Consider the following 23,259-nt stretch of genomic DNA (forward strand, 5'->3'; position numbering starts at 1 on the left):
TGTATCTTCACCTTTCACCTTTTGTCTACAAATATTGTGATTCATCAACAGATCAACTACAACCACACATGAATAGAAATTAAATGTTAAATGGGCTTTGCCAAATTTGGTCAAATGATATGTTTTACTATTGATTTCAGTCTCAGTGATAAAATAACAATCATCTCCTTACCCTGTAAATTTGATTTTAAAATCTATCAAAATAAAGGTGTCAGAAAAAGCTTTAATTAGCATAAACGAGACAGCAATTGTGTCTGCCATGAGGGTATTACTGGCGGTATATAGTTAGTAAAATTATCTTTATAACCAGACAATGAGACTGATGTACGTCCACTAATCTTGGTCTCCGATCGGATGAAAGAAAGCTTGCCAAACAACCAAACATACATGTATGGTCACAGCAGCTAAGTTGTCCGAACAGTCCACAAAGGTGGTTACTTTTTTTTTCTTGTCGGTAATGGAAGTATTTACAACAACACACTAAAAACTGATAACTTTAGCTTCTACAAGATTTTTCAAAGTGATCAAGGGCCATAACTCTTACAGCAATGTAAAGTTTAATCTAAACTGTGAAGAAATTGTCGACCATAAAAAAATAATATATAAATAAATTTTACAGCACCCCTGATAACACTTCCTGCCTCCTTTGTTGCTCTGAGCTAGTTATGGCCCTTGTACATATTGTAATTTCCAAGAATCCACACATTCAAATGTGGGAAAATTGAGTTTGCATTGGTATATGAAAGGCCAACATTCATAGATAAAAATAAATACATTTAGAAATTTCTGGTAACTAATAATATCTGGCCATAACCCTTTAAATTACATACATGTATGTACATGTATGTAATGTAGAGAAGTGTTGCATACTGTAATATATAGTATTTAACAGGAAATATGAAATTAGCTGAGGAGGACATTTATTAACATAAACATCCTGATGTTACAATGTACTTTCTTTGGGTGGAGAAACAATTCTTGACTTCCTGAGGATTGAAAATTGATAAGTAATGTACCATAAGCATTTGGCAACTGTGAGAAGTACATATGCTCTTCCCACAAAAATGTTGGGGTTTTTTTTTGACCAGGGTGAACAATGGTCTGTAATCGACATCGTGGGACAATAGTATGGTCACCATACTGATACAATGTACATGTACAATCATATAAAAACCTCTGAATCAAAATTTCCAAAAATATGAATAAATGAGGATATGGCCAGGATTTAATGTACCAATATGTCTGAATCGTAAATTCTACAGGTGTCATTTTCATACCCCCTTTCGATGGGTTTGGGATTACCTTTCAACCTTCCTGAATAGGCCAAATATAAATCTCCTTCTTCTCTAGCAATATAGTCTGAATATTTCCCCCCAAACCACAAAATAAATTCAGTTGTTTTTAAACAGTTTTGAACCAAAGTTACTAATAAAAATGATTTAAAATATATTGATAACGATAATGATGTAATCTTTAACAACCTGTTATTGTGGGCCTCAATTTATTTTGCTACATGTATCTTACAGCCAATGTAACGAAACACTGTGCCATCTAATAGAGTTGTCAAAATACAACCAGTGTACTATGGCAACAATTCTACAGTAATTAATTACATGTAACTGTCTAGGTAAGTTTTAAGAAAGAGTGTTTTTTCATTCATACCCTCCCCAGATTCCTGGATTTTTTTTTGTGCTGTTGGTTTTTAACCCAGATGAGAGTAAGTTAAGCTAGTCGGTTTAGTAAATTGTAAGATCTGTACACTGTAAAAATGTTTTGTATGCACCATTGAAATGTACATATGTACAGGTTTAAAATCACTTTTCACTTTGTTATTTAATTCATAGTAAACTATATGTTACTTTAGCGCCGGGTGTTTAATAAACTTTCCTACTCTAAAGATTAAGGAGATTGTACTTGTTCATTTAGACTCCATAGATCATCTTCTTTAATACCTTAAAGGGAAAGAAGATAGGTTGCCAGGCAACGAAACATACGCCCACAGCAGCTAAATCAACCGGGCAGTTGTCGCACATTTTTTCGGTAATACACTAAAATCTGATTAAACGTAACAACTCATGAAGTCATTATCAGAAAACCATTAGCAGAATTTGTTTTTTTTTATAAAGTTCTGCCCCATGCTAACGTTTAATATACGAAACTTTTAATATCATGGATTTAGCTGTTCAAGCCTTTTATAAAAATTCATTGAAAATCAATATACATGTTCGTCTCAAGATCTTAAACTCTGTGTATCAATCTGAAGTCAATCGGATGATAACTTTAGCCTCTAGAGCGTCACAAGATTTTTAAAAGTGATCAAGGGCCACAACTCTGGCAGTAATTATCGAAAATCAATAGGCTTCTTCGTCTCATGACCTTAAACACTGTGTATAAATTTAAAGTCAATCATCGATTATTAACTTTAGCCTCTAGAGCGTCCACAAGCAATTGTGGATGTCGGACCGACGGACGGAGGCGACGACAATACACGATCACATTTCAATGTGGGCGTATAAAAAGGCTTATTCATTGAAAAATTAAAGAAATATTAAATTTTAAAGACCAAAAGGGCATATAATATTCAATAATTTAATTCCATCAATATTTCTCAACCAATCAAAACCAAGACTAATCGTTACATCACCAAATTGTTGATGCAAGAGTACAATGGCTTTTCAGACGATAAGCCTGGATGTGCAGCATTTTGGTGTTTAAATAAGACCTATCAACATTGGAATGTGACCTATTTCAAATAATGCTCACTACCAATTTCTATCTTCATAATTAAATGTATTAATAACATTTTTCAGTGGAGATAAACCTTTTAATTATTAGAGTTACATATTTAATAATTTATTTTCCAGAGAATGTTTTTCTTACATGAACCTCTGCTTTAAAGCAATGATATTACCATATAATTCAAATAATATTGCCATATCTTTAAACAACTTCCTTACAGCCAAATAAAAAAATAACTTTAAAATCATATCAGACCATGGGAGTTTAAAATAATAAGTGTAGTTTAATGGTCGAGTGCAAGACATTAATAAGTAATATATTGATATTGCACGAGTGCTATATCTATACATTTGTATATTATGAAAAGTCTTGCACGAGACCATTAAACAACATAAAACACATAAACTATTCAGCATGTGTATTCCAATGAAATATGTCATGCGGGTCCAATATTTCAACTAGTATAAATAATATACGCTTGGCACTTTGCCTGTACCATTATTTGAAACAATGGTACACCAACATCAAAGGATGACCTCACATCTGTATTTTACAGTAAGTCACATTAAATGCTCAATACCACTCTTGTTGTAACTGAATAATATGTCCCAATCTTTATTTTGGTCAACAAATTGGACTATTTTACAATATTCCAATTAATTGATGATACAAATTTCATCTTAACACACCTAATTTAAAAAATTGGAAAAATTCAACTAAATGATTTGAAAAGCCTGACGTAAGGATTTTCAAATGTGACTTGGATTTTAAAATATTTTTGAACCTTTTTGACAAGTAAAATAGGATTTAATGGATAATTTACACAACAGGTGGGACACTAACACATCTAGTACTTAGAATAAGGCTATTTTTTTTATTTTCTGGAGCTGTCAAGCCAGCAAGAGTGTTATTGTCCCTTTAAAACACAAAAATAAAAATTCCTACTACAAGCTGTGGAGAATATAATGAAAAGTATAGAAGCTGAAATTAGAATATAAATCCCTCATCTCTTAGAAGGCCTTTCTTCCCCCCCCCCCCTTTGGTCTCCAAATAGAACACTGAACATTGTACATGTACATGTTTAAACCTATTCCATAAAAGGTTTATCATCATTAAGTGACATAACTAGTATTTTAGAAAGACAATTAATCACTAAATGATGTGAAATAAATTACCTATCCATACATGTATCTATGTTCTATAAGTTTTAAAAATATTCCACGTTAAAGACAAAATTATTGATATCTTCAGAAAAAATGCAACGGACGGATGGGGGCGACGACAATATACGACCACATTTCAATGTGGGCGTATAAAAAGGAGATGAGAACGAAAATGCTATAATTTGAATTTTCTACTTCCTTCATTCTGCCTTATTGACTCCAAGTATGAAAAGAATTCCAATACATTTATGATATTACATTCCTCCAGTTCTCTCGTGTTCCTACTGCTATCGCTTAAAAACATTCAAACTAATGGAACACCTGCACAAAACATCAACTCTATTTATAATTTAACTCTAAAAAACATAGAATTCTATTATTATACAAGAAATAAAGAAGTTTAAAAAAGTGACCTTTGTACAAGTATTGTTCATTTGATACCAAATTAAATTCCTAGTTCAAAATGGTGACCTACAATGTACATGTATGCTTCATCCCCTGTCATTAAACATTTCCTGACTTAATGATCTTTAACCTAATCCACTTGAATTATTTCAATAAGTACGATTGATCTGGTTGTATCTTGTAACATGTTGTTTGTAGTGGGCCCGTCTTAAATCCTTTAAAAATTTTGACCATTTACTTTGTACATGTAGGTGAACTTATTCAGCTAGAACAATAATGTAGCCTACATTTTTACATACATACATGTACATAAAGTGTTTATTTCAAAAAGAATCTTTAGCATAAATACGAAGTAAATCTATATTATCATTGAGAAATAAAGTTTTGAAAATTTGTTATACAATGTGTCAATGTGACAAACACTATTCGAAAACATTTTCATTTTGGTAGAGTTAGTGGAAGTCTGTTTACAAATTTTACTTTCGATTTGAATACAATTTCCCTGACTTTTTCGTTGAATATCATTTTTTTCATTCTAATATTACATGTACATCTTCTCTAGGAATATAATTATGTACTGTGTGTTGTATTCCAGTATCATTTGTTCTATCTGTATTTTGCTATGCAGTTTTCCTATGTTGACGGTGACACTACTATAATCTTATGTTAGTAATATTAAGCCTGAGGTGGATCCCTTAGCTTAATCACATGTAAGATGCTGTGAAGAGTTGACTGTATCTGTTCTTAGTGGATAAAGGGGGGGGGGGGGGGGATGGCGCGCTATATCATAATGTCTGTCATTGAGTCAACAGACGTGACAAGGAGTAGGGTTGCTTCCTGTCCAACCTCGTGGATTTTCTCTGGGTCCTCCTGTTTCCTCCCACTGCTAAAGACCCCTATGCGGAAGCGAATTATTGAAATAAAATTGAACCATATATTAGTCCTGAATTGAAATGTGTATTACTGTTTGACATATTACAATATGTAGTCATGTGTGTATTATAGAAAGTGTAACTCTGATATCAGGCTATTTGTGTAACTAAAATGTAATATCTTGCTATACAGTAAACCTTGCATAAGTCGGATCTTCGCTCAACTCGGATAAAATCGTTTGGACCCTTTGATCCTGCACTTTGTTCTTATTAAATTTCTGTGCGTAAGTCGGATCTTTGCTTAACTCGGATCAAAATGTTTGGTCCATTTGATCTAATTCCGGCTTTTTTCCTTCACCTAAGTCGGATCAGCAGTATGTTCACAACATGCTGTTAAAAATACGGCCAGGCTGATGCCACTGAATCCAAATACAGGGCAACGCACAAATTTGCGCAACTCTGCCATATAAGACAAAATGAAATTGGAATTTTCGAAAAATTTGATTGTTATTGGGCTAGGCAAAGCAATAATTTACTGAAGTTTCTCAGCTTTTCAACGATTCTAATTTTCCACCCCAGCTTACCTAAATTTTGTTTTGTCTTATATTATATGGCCAAGCCACGTAAATCCGTACGCCACCCCACATCTAGACCTCAATGTTTAGCAGAAGGGGACGGATTTTTAACAGCATGTCATGTTGCACATACTGACTCTAGCGAGGTAAGCAAGGTCTTATTTTCTCACTAAAATGTTCCTTTACATTGCTCGGACGTTCACGGAGACTGACACACAACCGTTTAGCACTAAAAAATTGTCCAGTAAAATTAACTGAACCAATTTTATTTCGACAAGGATTCAATAGGACGATTCCTGTACAGGGCGATAATGAGACCTACGTTCAGAGCTGAACTAAGTCTTCGGCTAACTCAGATCTTTGTGTAACTCGGATAAAATTGGTCAGTCCATTTAGATCTGACTTATAAAAAGTTTACTGTATTTGTAACGTGTATTGTGTAATTGTAATGTGTATTATTGTTTGATACCATTTATAAGCTGTAGATTACCGGTATATAAAAATCTCGTGTGATATAGGGTTAATAATATTTTTATAGTGTTTTACAGTACATGACATACTATTAATATTAATCTAGCTTATTGAGTCAAAACAATGCATTACATTATTAATTATAGAAACAAATCCCACTCAAAGATTTGATGCTTTAACAATGAAATATCATAAAAGGATATCTAAAAATAATATCTTCCTGTACAGATAAAAAAAAAACATATCCTATACATCATGTATAACCTGCTACACCCCGGAACTATTAACACACTCTAGCCTACTGTTTATTTAATATTAGAAATATGCTTATTATAATAATACTTTAATACAGCTTTATGCTTTACTGGGTTATTTACTTATCTACATGTATTATAATCAGAATATGCCCCGGTAATATAACCTATCTTCATTAAATCTCAAAATAATATGGTTAAATTTATTATTGTCCCATCATAAAAAAATATGAAATCCATTCTCATGAACAAAAGCATTATTTTGTTGGTTCATTATTGGAACCCATCTGTTCAATATTGTTTAGATTATGATATTATTGCAGTAAGCCTATATAGGCTATTGCTGAAGAAAACAATGGGGTTTTTTTAAATAGGCGAAATTTACTGATTTATGTTTTATAGTGTCGTAGGGTTCATGAAAACAAAGATCGTGCAATGACAAGTTTAACGGCTTTTGTCGCGGGTTATTGTTAGCATCGGCCGAGTCATTGAACCAATTTATAACGGTAAAATCACAATGACAATAAGACGGCCTACTTTCAAGCTGAATTAAATAAACAGGAGAGATGCTTTTGGTACAACAACTTCCAGACAAAAACTTACCATTAAATAAAAGAGATTTCCTAAGGGTAATCAGGAAGTAGTCCTGTTAATAACCAATTTACGTAAACTTTCCCCTGTCGTCCTTTTATGACACCGACACCGACCATAAGAGCCGTCAATCGTATCCAACCGCCTGTCTAATCTCACTTTCGTGTGAAGGATGAAGTTCACCACGAAGCCACGGTGACCAAAATATTATCCGCTTCACACAAACTCGCCCATAACTTAGTTTGTATTCCTCATTATCATAAACAACGGCACTGAGGGCTGATATTTGCTTTCTTCATATAATATACATACTAGGCCTATCCACGCTAACATCAACCTCTTTTCAAACACAGGGCAGACAGCACAAACACATGTAACAGTAATCATCGAATATTGCCAGTATTATGTCAGTCAGTTTACAGAGGGCGCTGTTTACTTCGCGCGTTACTAAATTTGATGTCTCCGCCCTGTTCTGACTAGAGTTGATATTATATAACCTGCAGTCCAAAACGATAGCTAAGTCTGTAACTCAATATTTTCCAAATTGTACACGCTGAAAACACGAATTATTTGTCAATTCAAATCAACATTGATGTTGTGAATTTACCGCGAAAAGGTAGACTTCTATCCACTATTTAACTAAATTTAAGACAAAATTAAAATAAACATTTCGGAGCCATTTATAACCAGGGACTCGAAGAATAAGGCTAGACATATTCCACAATTTAAGTCATGTCCGGCGCGTCGAATTACCCAATAACACCCAATAACTGCCCAATAACACCCAATAACTCCAAAATAATAACCCCAAAATAATAACCAATAACTACAAAATGTTGACTTTGGAAACACAAAATAACAATTTAGATGAATTTAAGAAGCATCGCTGCTTTGTGTCCAAATCGGAGTTTCACGCTCACTCGCCTGAAGGGAGATAACTCGTATATGTGATTTTTGTTGACAAGAAATTAATAAGACCCAATAACTGCCCAATAACACCCAAAAACTGGACAATAACACCAAAATGTTGACTGTGGAAATACAAAATAACAAATTAGTTGAATTTAAAAGCCTAGCAACGTTGAGCCCAAATCAGAGTTTTACGCTCACTCGTCTGAAGGGAGATAACTTGTATATGTGATTTTTGTTGACAAGAAATTAATAACACCAAATAACTGCCCAATAACACCCAATAACTGCCCAATAACACCAAATTGTTGACTGTGGAAATACAAAAATAACAAATTAGTTGAATTTAAAAGCCTAGCAACGTTGAGCCCAAATCAGAGTTTTACGCTCACTCGCCTGAAGGGTGATAACTCGTGTATGTGATTTTTGTTGACAAGAAATTAATAAAACCAAATAACTGCCCAATAACACCCAATAACTGCCCAATAACACCAAATTGTTGACTGTGGAAATAAAAAATAACAAATTAGTTGAATTTAAAAGCCTATAGCAACGTTGAGCCCAAATCAGAGTTTTACGCTCACTCGCCTGAAGGGAGATAACTCGTGTATGTGATTTTTGTTTACAAGAAACTAATGTATGCTTTCGTTGCAATTCGTTTTAATTATACATGGGCGTCAAATATGGAATAACTATTTCAACCCCTCCATGGGTATCGTCAGGCGGTTGCAATAACAAAACGTTATTACAGATGAAATTCAAATTAACTTTCTATAATTTAGCGCAAAAATGCGCTACCCGACGACATAACAATTACCCAGACAGCCACTCCGCTTTGGCCCAAGTATGGCCCACATCTGGCAGCATCTGGCTAACACTTGGCAACTATTGGCTCACTACTGATGAATTAAACTTATTTTTGTAACTGGTATCTAAGAATATCTTGTCAGTTTGTTTAACAGTTTTAAATTTTTTGTTTTATATTCAAAACATCTGAAAAAATAATATTATGTGAAAAGTTTGCCATATCTGGGCCAGAGATGGCCCACATCTAACTGGCCAAATGCCTCAAAATATCAACACAATAAATTTCGGCTCAGAATATGACATCTAGTTTCCAGTAGAATTTTCCCTTGTTCTATATTAGTTTTATTACAAATAAATATTAAAGTCTTAAAATAATATTTTTTTTAATGTACCGGTACTGTATATAATATAAATGGAATCCTCTCACCCCACCCTCCCCCACCACCCTCCCCCAAAAGCCTGGGGCCTGTTTCACGAAATTTTAACTAAGATAAAATCCAAATTTTAGTAATTTGATTGGATAATATTAGATTGATTTTAGTGCTTAGCCAATCAAAATTGAAGTATCTACTAAAATTTAGATTTCATCTTTAGTTAAAATTTCGTGAAACAGGCCCCAGTAAATGTAAATCTTTAAAACAAAAATAATAAATTATTCTTGAAAGAAGTTTATTTGAACACAGCCTGAGTGTTGGGTATCATGCTACAAAGTAGTTAGATTTTAATTACTATAGCAGATTCTGTACTCAGATCCGGCCCAATCATTTTGCCACATGTTGCCAGATCTGGGCCAGATCTGGGCCAAATATGGTGTGCTGTCTGGGTAGTCTGTAAAGAAATTCTAATTAACTGCCAAACATTCTACACACAAAGGCGCTACCTGACGAGATAACGAGATACTTGGCTGTTAATTTTTATTCCTTTACAAACCAATATTTTATTAAAACATACACATATTCAAAAATGTTTCATATGAAAATATTATAAAGATAATAAAATAATTAGTCTGTAAAGAAATTCTAATTAACTGCCAAACATTCTACGCACAAAGGCGCTACCTGACGAGGTAACGAGATACTTGGCGTTTAATTTTAATTCCTTTACAAACCAATGTTTTATAAAAAAAACCATACACATATTTAAAAATGTTTCATATGAAAATATAAAATAATTAGTCTGTAAAGGAATTAAAACTACCTGCCAAACATTTTACGCACAAAGGTGCTACCTGACGAGGTAACAAGATAAATTCAACTAAATTGTTATTTTGTGTTTCCAAAGTCAACATTTTGTAGTTATTGGTTGTTATTTTGGAGTTCTTGGGTGTTACTGGGCCGTTATTGGGTGTTATTGGGCAGTTATTGGGTGTTATTGGGCAGTTATTGGGTAATTAAATGTGCCCGTCATGTCAAACGGTGATGCCATATTCTTATCTGGAGAGCATAAATACTATCAGTGTAGATTGGAATAACCAGATGCTAGAGATTGCCATTCGATTGAGACTTCTGCCATATTTTGCCCAACATATTTAGAAATTACAGTTAAAAAAGAAATGTAATGTAAATCAGTTTATATACATTGATATTACATTATTATATGAGCTGTGACCCATTTATTTGTGTCAATTTCAAGGTCCCAAATATTAGTGATTTAGCTCCTTTAAAGGCGTCCATCGTTTTTACTGTAGGCCTATACATAGTAATTAAATACGCTAGAGTAGCCTATTTTTAATTCGACTCGAGGATGGGGGGGGAGGAAAGATATCCGGAGGAACAATAATTAAAATACGCCAGAGTATTTTGAATTCGACTCGGGAGAGGATGGGGAGGGGGGGTAGGTAAAACATAATTACTACCATGTCTTATAAAACATATTATGTATATTGGCATATTAAAAAATACCCTGGGCAAAATAATATAAAATATAATCATTTCAACACTTTAATTATTATTTTTACAATGTTCACGTATCTGACACTCACACTGATGGTGATGGCTTATATTATTTATGGCTGCAACACAGTAACAGAGTTATTTGACAATTTGAATCTAATTGGCCCTGTGAATTCTGGTGTATCAGGCTACATGTCCAGTATTCTTAAATGTTACAGCCCCAAGCAGTAATCAATTAAGTTATTTGACAATTTGAATCTTATAGGCCCTGTGAATTTTGATGTATGACAGAGAGAGATAGAGAGAAATGGGGTTTAACATCCACTCAACACAAACTAGGTCATTTCGGGACTAACATATGCTTCAATTTTATTTCCATAACTCAATTGCGCGTAGGGGTCTTTAGCAGTGGGTGGACACCGGAGAACCCGGAGAAAACCCACGAGGTTGGACAGGCGACCCTACTCCTTGTCACATACAACCAGGGAATCGAAACCACGCCAGTTGACTCAATGACAGACTTTATGATACAGCGCGCATGTGCTAACCATTTAGCACCTTGTATCTAATTCCAACTGCCAGGGGATCTTTAACATGCACGCTAATGTGTACATTTGAAGGATTAGACAGTTGTCCTGCATCACTGACAAGGGTAAAGAAAAATGATCAAAGTCGGGTGGGGAGAGAGAGAGAAATGGTGTTTAACTCCACTCTAGGTCATTTTGGTACTAACATGTGGTTCAATTTGTTTCAAGAATTTACTTGCGTGTAGGTGTCTTAAGTAGTAGGAGGAAACCAGAGAACCCGGAGAAAACCCACCAGGTTGGACAGGTGACCCTACTCCTTGTCACGTACAACCGGGAATCGAAACCACGCCCATTGACTCAATGACAGACCTTGTGATACAACATGCACGCACTAACCTTCGAAACCACACCAGTTGACCCAATGACAGACCTTATGATACAACATGTACGCGCTAACCACTCGGCCATCCAACCCCCCTCAAAGTCGGGTGGTATGAAACTCTGTTAAATGACAGGGATAGGGGTATTTAAAGTAAACATACCTGTACCTGTCTTAATACGAATTCCAGATATGTTACGAATCACTTAAACGAACGTTCATTTCTCTTTTCAAATATTTAAATAATTTTCTGGCACATATCTTGAAAAAATGAAATGATATGTGGTTTAACGTCCTACTGTTTTGCTCTGACCGAGCTAATGGAGATGGGCATACACCATACAGTGTGCTACGACGGAACCTCCAGGCTAGCAAGCCACATCTTACCCACTTCGCCACCCTACTTTGAAGAAAAGAATAAAAAGATTAAAGTTGAAGTGAAAGGGGTGCGGGGTTATGAAGTAGAAATGTGGGGCTTGCATGATAGCTTGATTCGCCCTTATTGAATGGTAAGCAGACTTATTGTCTGGTGAATTATTGTATGCCAGCTTGATCTCTGCCCCTTTTACTGACCTTGACCTTGTAGATGGACCATGTAAATTATTAATTTCCGTCCTATTCCGGACTTTTTTCCGTATGCAAATGAGCTTCGTCATAGATCCCATATAAGGTATATGTTCTAATATGCCAAGTTCTATTATGCAGTTGTCTAGTATGCAAAATGCAGAATAGAGACGTGTAATGTGCAAAATAAACTATTTTACTGTATTTAGTATTATTGAAAAGTGCATTCTGTATTCTAACACCGTGACATTGGTATTGTGGAGCAATAGAAATTTTGAACTGCTGACATATGCAGTTCGCACTGTGAACATTGAAATAATATTGGCAACGTTATCCTTCCATAATTTTCCACTTCGGCTTATAGTAATGTCATTGGTCTGTTTTGCTTTGTTGCCATTTTGTCTTGTATCATAACGCATGTGTCCAGTTGTATTAAAAGCTGACTTGCATGTAGGTCATCTAACCAAATGAAACATCAAAGTTACTCCAAAACTGCTTCATTAAAACAGACATTTGATCAAAGTACCGTTTTAAAGGAGCTAAATCGCCAATATTTGGAACCTAGAAATTGACACAAATGTTTCGCAACACATATAATAATGTAATATGAATGTATATAAACTGATTTACATTCAATCAATTCTGTTTTTCTGTAATTTCTAATCAGTTATGTTCGGCTAAATATGCCAAAAGTCTCAATCGAATGACAATCTCTTGCGTCTGGTTATTCCAGTCCACACCGATAGTATTTATTGCGCATGTTCTCCAGATAAGAATATGGTGTCACCGTTTGACATGACTTGTGGAATATGTCTAGCCTCGTTCTTCGAGTCCCTTATTAGAAATGGCGCTGAAACGTGCATTATGGTACACGATTCGTGTACCAATGGTAAATGTTTATTTTGTCTTAAATATTGGATATCATAAGCCCATATTTTCCCTGTAAGATCACAACATCAATGTTGATTTAAATTGACAAATAATTCATGTTTTCAATGTCGAAGACTTTGGATGATATTGAGTTAGAGCTTATAGCTACTTTAATAGTAATCATTTATACCCAAAATGTGACAACCCGCTAGCTTTCTAAAATGAGACTAATCTAGTTTGGTAAGGAGTTAAGGTTCTGGCCAAAGGAATAAATGAGTCGTTTGAACAAAGTAGGCTAATGTAGCCTGTGTAAAATGTTTAAACTAGGCCGCCCTATAAAAGTGGTTATTATCATAGAAGCCATTCTCATATCCCAAGATGATCTGTCGTCGCATATAAAATTGGTGCCATACTTTCCTCAAAAATATTTGTCTTCGAAGTGCATGTATACATGATACAGTAGTCCCACGTAGAGCAGAATTCTGAGATTAACATATGGTTAATTTATATACTATGACCTCTTAAGCAATACAAGAGAATAATTTTCTCTGAAAGCAAGTCTTCCTACCCGTTTTTCGAATTGAAAAATACCAAGAATTAAAATACAACTGCAAATAACTCTTTTTCTGTCAGTTTTGAATGAGGGGATAAATAAATGATTTGCACTAGGCTTAGTTTGGCAAGCAAAAACATGTCTTTTTTAGTGCTGCCTCCCAAAGACCGAGGTGCAATTAAGTTCCTGGATCTTCTGCATATAATCCAGTTGCTCATCGCAATAGGGTTACTGCCTTTGTTTCAACCCAAATTTATGGTAATGAATACTGTATATCCTTAACCGTTTTTATAATTACCACCATAGTTTAACAGGATCTTGCCTACCATTTTATGGGGGGGTGGATGGCTGAATGGTTAGCGTGCGCGCGCTGTATCATAAAGTCTGTCATTGAGTCGACTGGCGTGGTTTCGAATCCCCGGTTGTACGTGACAAGGAGTAGGGTCGCCTGTCCAACCTCGTGGGTTTTCTCCGGGTCCTCCGGTTTCCTCCCACTGCTAAAGACCCCTATGCGCAAGCAAATTATTGAAATAAAATTAAAACCATATGTTAGTCCCGAAATGACCTAGTTTGTGTCGAGTGGACGTTAAACCCCATTTCTCTCTCTCTCCCTACCATCTTATGAGAGGAAGTGAAGTTAACCATCACAGAAATATTGTAGCAATAAAGTTTGAGCAAGTAAATGCTAGCTAAAAATAATTGACAACATATTTGCCAAGACTATCCACAAGTATCATGTGTTTGCCAGGGTCATTTACAACTTGGCTTCATTAAGTCGAATAAGTGAAAATGAGATAGGTTGTCATCAGAACATACACTTCGTAAAAAAATACCTGTAACTGATGAATACACTGTCCTTGTGGCATCTCATTTTCATTATGACATCTTTATTGATTGAGATGCTTTATTATCTTGTATCTTTTATTACAACACTCCTTAATTTATTATGTTACTTTATTTAGCTTACACTCACTTAACTTAAACTTTACTTAAACTCACATCTCAGCATAAAGGTCTGTTCACACCAATTAAAATCCTACTCTGTGGCTGATTTTCCATCACAGACGACAAGTAGGCCTAATCATGGATCTGATACTGCTTGACTAAAATTGTCCTCCAGGCAGATGATTCAGTGTGATGGAACTGGATATAGTACTGGTTTGTAGTTTCTGAGACGTCCATCACTACAAGACGCACTATATTACATGACATGTCTAGCAATTAAAGTTATATGTTCTCAACAATTAAGATCCTGTGGAAAATATATTCAAATTCTCAAGAATGATATATTCTTTTCCAAAAACATTATATTTTATGGGATACTTCACTTTATGCCAAGGAAATATTTAATACAAATGCAGATGTCATTATGAATGACAAGTCACACACTGACATATAGAAATGGTTCCACTACTGATGTCTTCCGTCTTGCTCCAGCCACAGTAGTGGACCGTCCTAAGGCCTTCCTTTGAGCAAGTTTTGTAATCATTTGATTACAAAAAAGTTACTGGCCTATAACTCCCTTAATTTCCAATTACACTGATCCGAAACTGTACTGTACATAGCTTAACATATCATAAACCATGCAATTCCCATTGAAATAAAGGTGAAACCTTACCGTATAATTATATGATTTGATTAAACTCAACTGCTATGCAAAATTTCTGTTCATTTTAAAATGGTCACCAAAGCAGAATCATGTGATATCATGTCACTCGAAAATACAGAAAAACTGTTCGGTAAGATAAGATTAAGATTTCAGTGTTCCACTCTTCACTACTTGTAACTTAATTACTTATTTCCATGCAAACTGAGATGATATGGGTTGAAAATTTTGCAATTGAACCTAATTTTACTTGCTCAAAGCCCCAAACAGTGTATCAATTGTAGCCGTCAATAAGAATTATCAGGGCTACAAATATTGCAGCTAACTGACATACAGATGACACAACAGTGGTTGAGGGTGTGAAATAATTTATTGTGGGATGAGTCTAATTGATTTTTTGTGGTAATATGAACTATGAAGTGTTGTAATTTCTGATATAAACAGACTTGGTAGTTTGTGGGTCGAATAGATGAACTAATTGAGGAATATATCTTTAAAACCTATCTGAGTTGGTAAACTAGAAATAAAACTACATTTTATATATAAAAAATATCCTCGATGTCACAGAGATCGAAGATAAGTCATTTTATGACTATTATGAGTGCATTAACAAAGGACCTTATCACAAGTAGGTAATTCATTAATTTAATCATATAAACACAAAACAAAAATGTTTCTTTAAAGTGATTTCATTTTTATTTTAATATACATGTACATATTTAATTTAAAAAAAAAAACCTTGGCCCTTTTACTATACAGGTCTATTTTTCTCCATGTCAATATGTGCAAGCAGTTTTTAACAACAGATACTTGTTACAAAATTACATCAAAATTTGAAAGCATTTTTTAAAGACAAGCATCTTTTAACAAACAATTATAATAGCTATTTATAATTTAACAAAACAAAAATGTCTGATAGCATAACGAATATATGTAGGTGATAATTTAGCAGCATTTGAACTTCTAACAACAAAGCTTACATTTATTTCAAATTTTGTTAGAACAATGAGCAGAGCATTATAGAAGAAAACACAACTTTGTCAACAAATGTTTAAAGGGGCACCATCACTCTCACTGAGAAAATAAATGTAGTTTATTTTGAAATATTTTGTACTAAATATAACCTTATAACTGACCCACTTAGAGTAAGGTAATTTCCAGGAGTTTTCTTTAAACACATTGAAAAATCTACACAACTTGTAAATTGACAGTTAAAACATTCATATCTAATTGATGGCCTGGCAGATTTCTTTCAAATTTCTTCTAAATTTTGCATACAAAATATAATTTGAACATCCTAAATAACTGTTAGTAAAGTCAATTGAAATTGAAAACTATTTTTTTACCAACCACCAGAGATCTCCAAAGAGCTCATGCCCCTTTAACCATAATAAACATTTAAGGCAAGCACATTAAATCCCATTTCATTTCATTTGTAGCAAACACATTTCCATCTATTCATTTTGTTTATTATTTCCTTGAATTTATTAAAATATAAATAATGTACATAATTACATTTCAAATAATTATATGTGTTGACTTAATTGTGACAATTTTCTAGAATCAAGCAATTTACACTAAGCTTCCATCTTCAAAAAGTTTATACACTATACTATGTGATTTTCTGGTCTTGTATGCAAAAAACACACAGTTACGCCACTCACAAAGTCAACAGTTAAAAAAAAGACATATACAGGTATCTTACACAAATCAATGGTCAGACAAGAAGCTTGTAGCGTTCAAATGAAGTCATCTATGTTTACTGTTTACTTGTAAGGCTAACTTGTCGATGTGACATTTAAAGAATGTTTAATTTACAGACCCAGAGTCATGTAAAAGTCTTCAAGTCCAACGCTGTGAAACGTAAACGACTTGCGACACGAAATGCAATACATTTTATTTGAACTTGAGAATAACTCATCCGTCTGCCAACAATTCAATATTTATGAACAGCATATCAGACTGTAGTACCGGTAGTGATAATGTGATATACAACTTTAAGAACAACCTGTTTTTTACCCTACATATTAATTTCATATTATCGAGGGATAGTCACACATAGAGATTTGTCTATACCTTGCTAAAATGAAGACGATACGAACATGGAGCCCCTCTGTTACCTTTTTTCCATAATAATAATAAAGATTTATTAATAACATGATATAAATAATAATACAAATATACATCCATGGATATGTTTTATATTATATATATATATATATATATATATATATATATATATATATATATATATATATACACAAAATAAAATCTTTAACAAAGCTGCCCAACAATTCTTAATAAATTACTTAATGTCAGTTAACAAAATTTAAGTACCGGTACATAAAAAATATTCTACTTAAACAAAAATTTGACAATAAATGGACCTGATTATCAACTAAATAAATAAATAATATATTCTTATCGATCATTTCTTCTTGCCATTTTGGATCAATTAGGGCTGTATTGTTTTGTTTTTTTTTTAGTAATTTGTTTTTCAAATCAGAGGTAATAGAAATGTTTTGATTTTTTGTTTTGTCATCTTGAATGTATAAAAAATATGGTGCTAAATCATGAATTAAAATAGAATCGTTCAAGTTCAAATGATTGTCAATAAAATTGATCAGAGACAAGGTATTTTAAAGAATTACACAATGAAGCATAATAAATACTCATACATGTAAAAACACTTAAAATGATTAGATCACTTTGACTGGGGTCAAAAATAAAAATGTTGATTAAATTAGATTTGTTTTGTAGAAAATCTTATGTGTACAGGTAAAGCCAAAACCAACTGTGAAGCCAAAAACTAAAACTAGTACAAATGCCGACTTCTGCTTGATCTTTCCTAATTGAAATATCACATCATATCAATCCAATTCAATACTTTATGTTGACCTGAACCAAAGAATGATATTTTGATAAAAAAAAATAAAATCAGTCAAATTTTATGCAAACAAAAATCTAGCTAATCTTAAGAGGTGAGGTAGAATTTACTATTTGTTTCATCTATAATTTGTTTTGTTAAAGATGGTTTGATATATAGCATTGTGTGAACAGTGAGGACTACTGGCATATAAAATCAGTTTGATTTTAAACAATGTAATTAGTAATTTTGCAAATTAACATTACAATTTCACCAGACAATTCTGTATCCCTAAATACCAATTAAGCATACATTTAGCATAACAATTTATCACTAACAATTTATCACCTATATACTAAATGTATACATAAGTTGATTAATTATTAAACTTAAAGGGGCATTAGGTAAGATTAGATAAAGAGCTGACAGTTCTCTCTATAATAGTTAAAGATAGGTTGCCAGACAACGAAACATACGCCCACAGCGGCTAAATCGTCTGGGCAGTCAACATGAGTTGTCGCATATTTTTACTTCTGTCAGAAATGAAACATTTATAATACACTAAAATCTGATTAAGGGTAACAACTCATTAAGTAATTATCAGAAAATCATTAGAATTTGTTTGGCCCATGCTAATAACGTTTAGCATACAAAACATTTAATATCATGGATTAAGCTGTTCAAGTTATCAAAAATCATTGAAAATCAATATACTTAAAGGCTCAATACCACTCTTGTTGTAACTGAATAATATGTCCCAATCTTTATTCTGGTCAACAAATTGTACTATTTTAGAATATTTCAATTAATTGATGATACAAATTTCATCATTACACACCTTATTTAAAAATTTTGGAAAATTCAACATAATGGTTTGAAATGTCTAACGTAAACCTTTTCAAATGAAACTTCGATTTAAAAATATTTTCAAACCCTCTGGACAAGTAAAATAGGATGTAATGGATAATTTGCACAACAGGTAGGACACTTAAACATCTAGTACTTAGATAGAGATATTATTTATTTTCTGGAGCTTTCAAGCCAGCAAGAGTGTTATTGTCCCTTTAAACTCTGTGTATCAACCTAAATTCAACTGAAATGATAATATATGTGTAAACACAGTGTATAAATATATAATCAATCAGATGATAACTATGGTCTCTAAAGCATCCACAAGATTTTTCAAAGTGTTCAAGGACCATAACTCTGGCAGTAATTATCGGAAATCGTTGAAAATCAATAGGGTTCTTCGTCGCTTGACCTTAAACACTGTATCAATTTAAAGTCAATCGAATATAAACTTTAGTCTCTAGAGGGTCAACAAGATATTTCAAAGTGATCAAGGGCCATAACTCTTGTGGTAATCATCGGAAATCATTGAAAATCAATAGGCTTCTTTATCTGATGACCTTAAACACTGTGTATAAATTTAAAGTCAATCGGATGTTAACTTTAGCCTGTAGAGCGTCCACAAGATTTTTCAAAGTGATGAAGGGCAATAACTCTGGCAGTAATTATCGGAAATTGCTGAAAATCAATAGGCTTCTTTGTCTGTGTATAAATTTAAAATCATCTGAATATTTACTTTAGCCTCTAGAGTGTCCACAAGCAATTGTGGATAGAAGGCCGGCGACAACAATATACGACCACATTTCAATGTGGGTGTACATAACAATCAATACACGCATCTTGTCAAAACTACAAACATTGATAATTTGGCTCAGAATATAGTAATCTGAATGATATTTTGAACTATTATAGAAAGCACATCCAGCACTTTATCTAAATCTTACATAATGTATCTTTAAGTGATTTGATTAAAGAAAACAAAGTGATAAGGTTCTCGTCTCCCAAGGTCTAAAATAAATAGATAATTGAAAGATGTTCCTACCACCCTGTCTGAGGTAATTTAATGTTCATTTAGAATTGACCCTGTATAACTGGCAATCGGTAACACAAGGAACAAACAGAAACAAGCTGAAAATGGTGATCAAAGTTTCATAGGCAGTGAGTTTAATTTCAAACTATCGGCTCAAATTCTATAACAAAAATATGGGTGGGCTAAATTTAATATTTTGTATTTTAGACATTGCAGTATAAATGAATATATTATATACTGAAAGTAGCACGAAATGGATATTCAAAGCACAATTTACTTTTAATTCCTGAAAATAAAGTCTTAAAGATGCATTATGTAAGAGCTAAATCGGCCTATTGCAGGTTATTATTTTGGTTTGAAATGTTATATAACATATTATTTAGACATTTATTCATATGATAAGCCTGTAATTAACTCGCTAGCCCATTGGATGACTGAGATTTAAATGGATTAAAAACTAGCTAGTTTTAAAAATTTAACAATAAAATGGATAATCGAGACTTGGCCTCTTTTTCTCAAGTACCGTTTCTAGGGGTGATGATTTTCCGTTTCAGAAAATGGCATATTCCGTTTTAAGTATTTTTAATTCCGTTATTTTCCGTTTCAGAGCTGACCATATTCCGTTTTTTCGAGATAAAATGTTATTTTATGAATAAATGAATAAAACATCTTAAAATGCCTTTTATTACAAAACGGACCATTTTAAACCAATGATAACAAGCCAACAGTGAGGCTGATGTCCCCCGCCGAAATAGGAAAATAATTAGAGGACACATATAAAAATCAAATTGCGTATCGCTCTGCTTACCCTGAGCAGAAAATGCTCATTATCAAACTTAGTCAAGGTATTACTGTAATGAAACTATACACCAAGTTTCATCAATCTCACTTAATTAGAACTAAAGTTATCGTGTCCCAAAGCATCAACCAATCAAATTGCTTATCTCTGCTTACCCTAAGCGGAAAATGCTCATCTTCGAACTCCATCAAGGCATTGACCTAATCAACATATACACCAAGTTTGAACATTCTAGCTCAATTAGGAAGAGAGTTATCGTGCCCCAAAGTTTTAACCAATCAAATTGCTTATCTCTGCTTACCCTAAGCGGAAAATGCTCATCTTCGAACTCCATCAAGGCATTGACCTAATAAACACATACACCAAGTTTGAACATTCTAGCTCAATTAAAAGTTATCGTGTCCCAAAGCATCAACCAATCAAATTGCTTATCTCTGCTTACCCTAAGCGGAAAATGCTCATCTTCGAACTCCATCAAGGCATTGACCTAATCAACACATACACCAAGTTTGAACATTCTAGCCCAATTAGGAAGAGAGTTATCGTGTCCCAAAGCATCAACCAATCAAATTGCTTATCTCTGCTTACCCTAAGCGGAAAATGCTCATCTTCGAACTCCATCAAGGCATTGACCTAATAAACACATACACCAAGTTTGAACATTCTAGCTCAATTAGGAAGAGAGTTATTGTGTCCCAAAAAGTGTGACGGACAGACAGACGGACAGACAGACGGACGGACAGACGGACAGACAGACGGACAGACAGACGGACGAACCCATTTTAATAGTCCCCTGCTTTCTTCGAAAGGCGGGGGACAACAAATGTTGAATTGTGAATGACTTGTAATGTTCAATGACTAGTTATTCTTTAAACCAGTTTCCCGAATTAAATAACAGAAAATTACATCTTGTGAGCTCGTTTCATCTTTTTAGCAGACGAAGCCATTTTTCTCAGCTGCTAGGTGTAGTCGCGATTTATCCAGACATCTTCGTAGTTACTACCGTTTCTTCGAGAATAAGGGCTGGATTCACAAGGCTACGGTATATTTCTGATGTCACGTGGTTAAACACGAGTCACGAGCCCGGCAGTAAAATAAGACGTAAATGAAACGATTTTTACTTTTATGAAGTGACAGAAGTTTTTTTTAAGACATATATATACATTACAATGTTTAATTCAAGTTAAACTACAGAGTAATTTTATAATGGGATACATGAAAGACGGGTTTTCGTTTCGATTAAAATTATGATTCCTAAATGATGAAATGAAAGTAGCGAAATACTAAAATAGACAGTAACAAAACCACGCGATATCATTCAATATTTCCGATTTTTATGAATAAAAAGATGAAATACTTGGATAACTGCAAAATTATTTTGAGTTTGTGTTTAGTATCAGCAAATATCGGCTTTTCCGTCTTTTTCCGTGTGAGATTTCAAATTCCGTTTTGAGTGGACAATTCCGCGATTTCCGCGTTTTTTCCGCGATCACGGAAAATCATCACCCCTACGTTTCTACAATAATAAACAATCTACGCATAATCTTCAAACAGTCATAACTTTGCTCAGAATATAGTAATTTGAATAAAATTTTCAATATATTCATTTTTCATTATCTATTTTTGAACTTTTATAGCAAGAAGGGTTAGCTCTTTATCTAAATCTTACATAATGCATCTTAACACAGTCTTCTTATATCTTTCTATTTGATAGATAATGTCAACAATCAATATTCATTTAAGCAAAAAACATTATTATACAATTGTATAGAGAAATAAATAAAATCAAATTTGATTCATTGTTTCATTGTAAACCAATAAAATGCATTATTTTAAAATAAATTGTGCAATCGTAAGTGTGGTCAAGGGTTATGTATGTATACAACATATTATGTATAATATATGTACAATCTATGTAAAATGAGTATCACCAAAACGTCCACAGTTATATATATTATATATATATAATTAATATCACAGATTATGCCACTGAACAATTATAAAATCTATTGCACAGTTTTATCTTCCACCAGTAATTCTGGAAAAAGTTCTGTAATGAGTATATCCAGTAAGACATATGATAACTGAAATAGATTAGAAAATTCAATGTAATATTTCAAGTCCAAATGCACCCTTTTAGTGCTATAGGAATCACTTGCAGACTACAATATTGTAAAAGATGAATCTCTAATAGAAATATCAGTCAATAAATGCTGCAATAAAGATATGATCACCAGAAATTTTATCAATCTATGCCCGCCACCATTTTGTTGTCCACGAAAATTTATTGGTAGACCTGTTTAAAGCTGATGGAATCCAAGCCAGGACATTATCTAGTGTTAGTATTTTGATTTTGTTTTCTTGATTAAATAATCAATCTGAGTATATATTAGCATGTATTAATCTGTAAGAAATTTGATATTTTAGCAAAAAATGCCATTGACCCATCATTCCCTTAAGGCAGACAAATCCCAATGCTGCGTTTGATAAATCTATACTCAACACTTAGGTTTTGTGTTCAAATGGTGCATATGTTAG

At 33.4% G+C, this 23,259-nt stretch overlaps 2 protein-coding genes across 3 annotated transcripts in view; both read right to left on the bottom strand.

The window, feature by feature from the left end:
* LOC126809804 (SH2 domain-containing protein 4B) overlaps positions 1-7,514 on the bottom strand; it is a 35,556-nt gene extending 28,042 nt beyond the window's left edge. Inside the window, exon 1 of one of the 2 annotated variants that reach the window (XM_050534590.2) lies at positions 7,083-7,514. The gene's annotated coding sequence lies outside the window, so the exon portion shown is untranslated. The remainder of the gene's footprint in view (positions 1-7,082) is intronic. The other variant, XM_050534595.2, reaches the window with a different exon arrangement.
* A 10,129-nt stretch (positions 7,515-17,643) lies between these two features.
* LOC126810350 (sorting nexin-14) overlaps positions 17,644-23,259 on the bottom strand; it is a 34,452-nt gene continuing 28,836 nt past the window's right edge. Inside the window, exon 33 of the mRNA XM_050535354.2 lies at positions 17,644-22,805. Coding sequence (XP_050391311.2) covers positions 22,728-22,805 — 78 coding nt within the window. The 3' untranslated portion in view covers positions 17,644-22,727. The remainder of the gene's footprint in view (positions 22,806-23,259) is intronic.

This window comes from Patella vulgata, chromosome 2 (genome assembly GCF_932274485.2).
Source record: "Patella vulgata chromosome 2, xgPatVulg1.2, whole genome shotgun sequence".
Classification (NCBI taxonomy): domain Eukaryota; kingdom Metazoa; phylum Mollusca; class Gastropoda; family Patellidae; genus Patella; species Patella vulgata.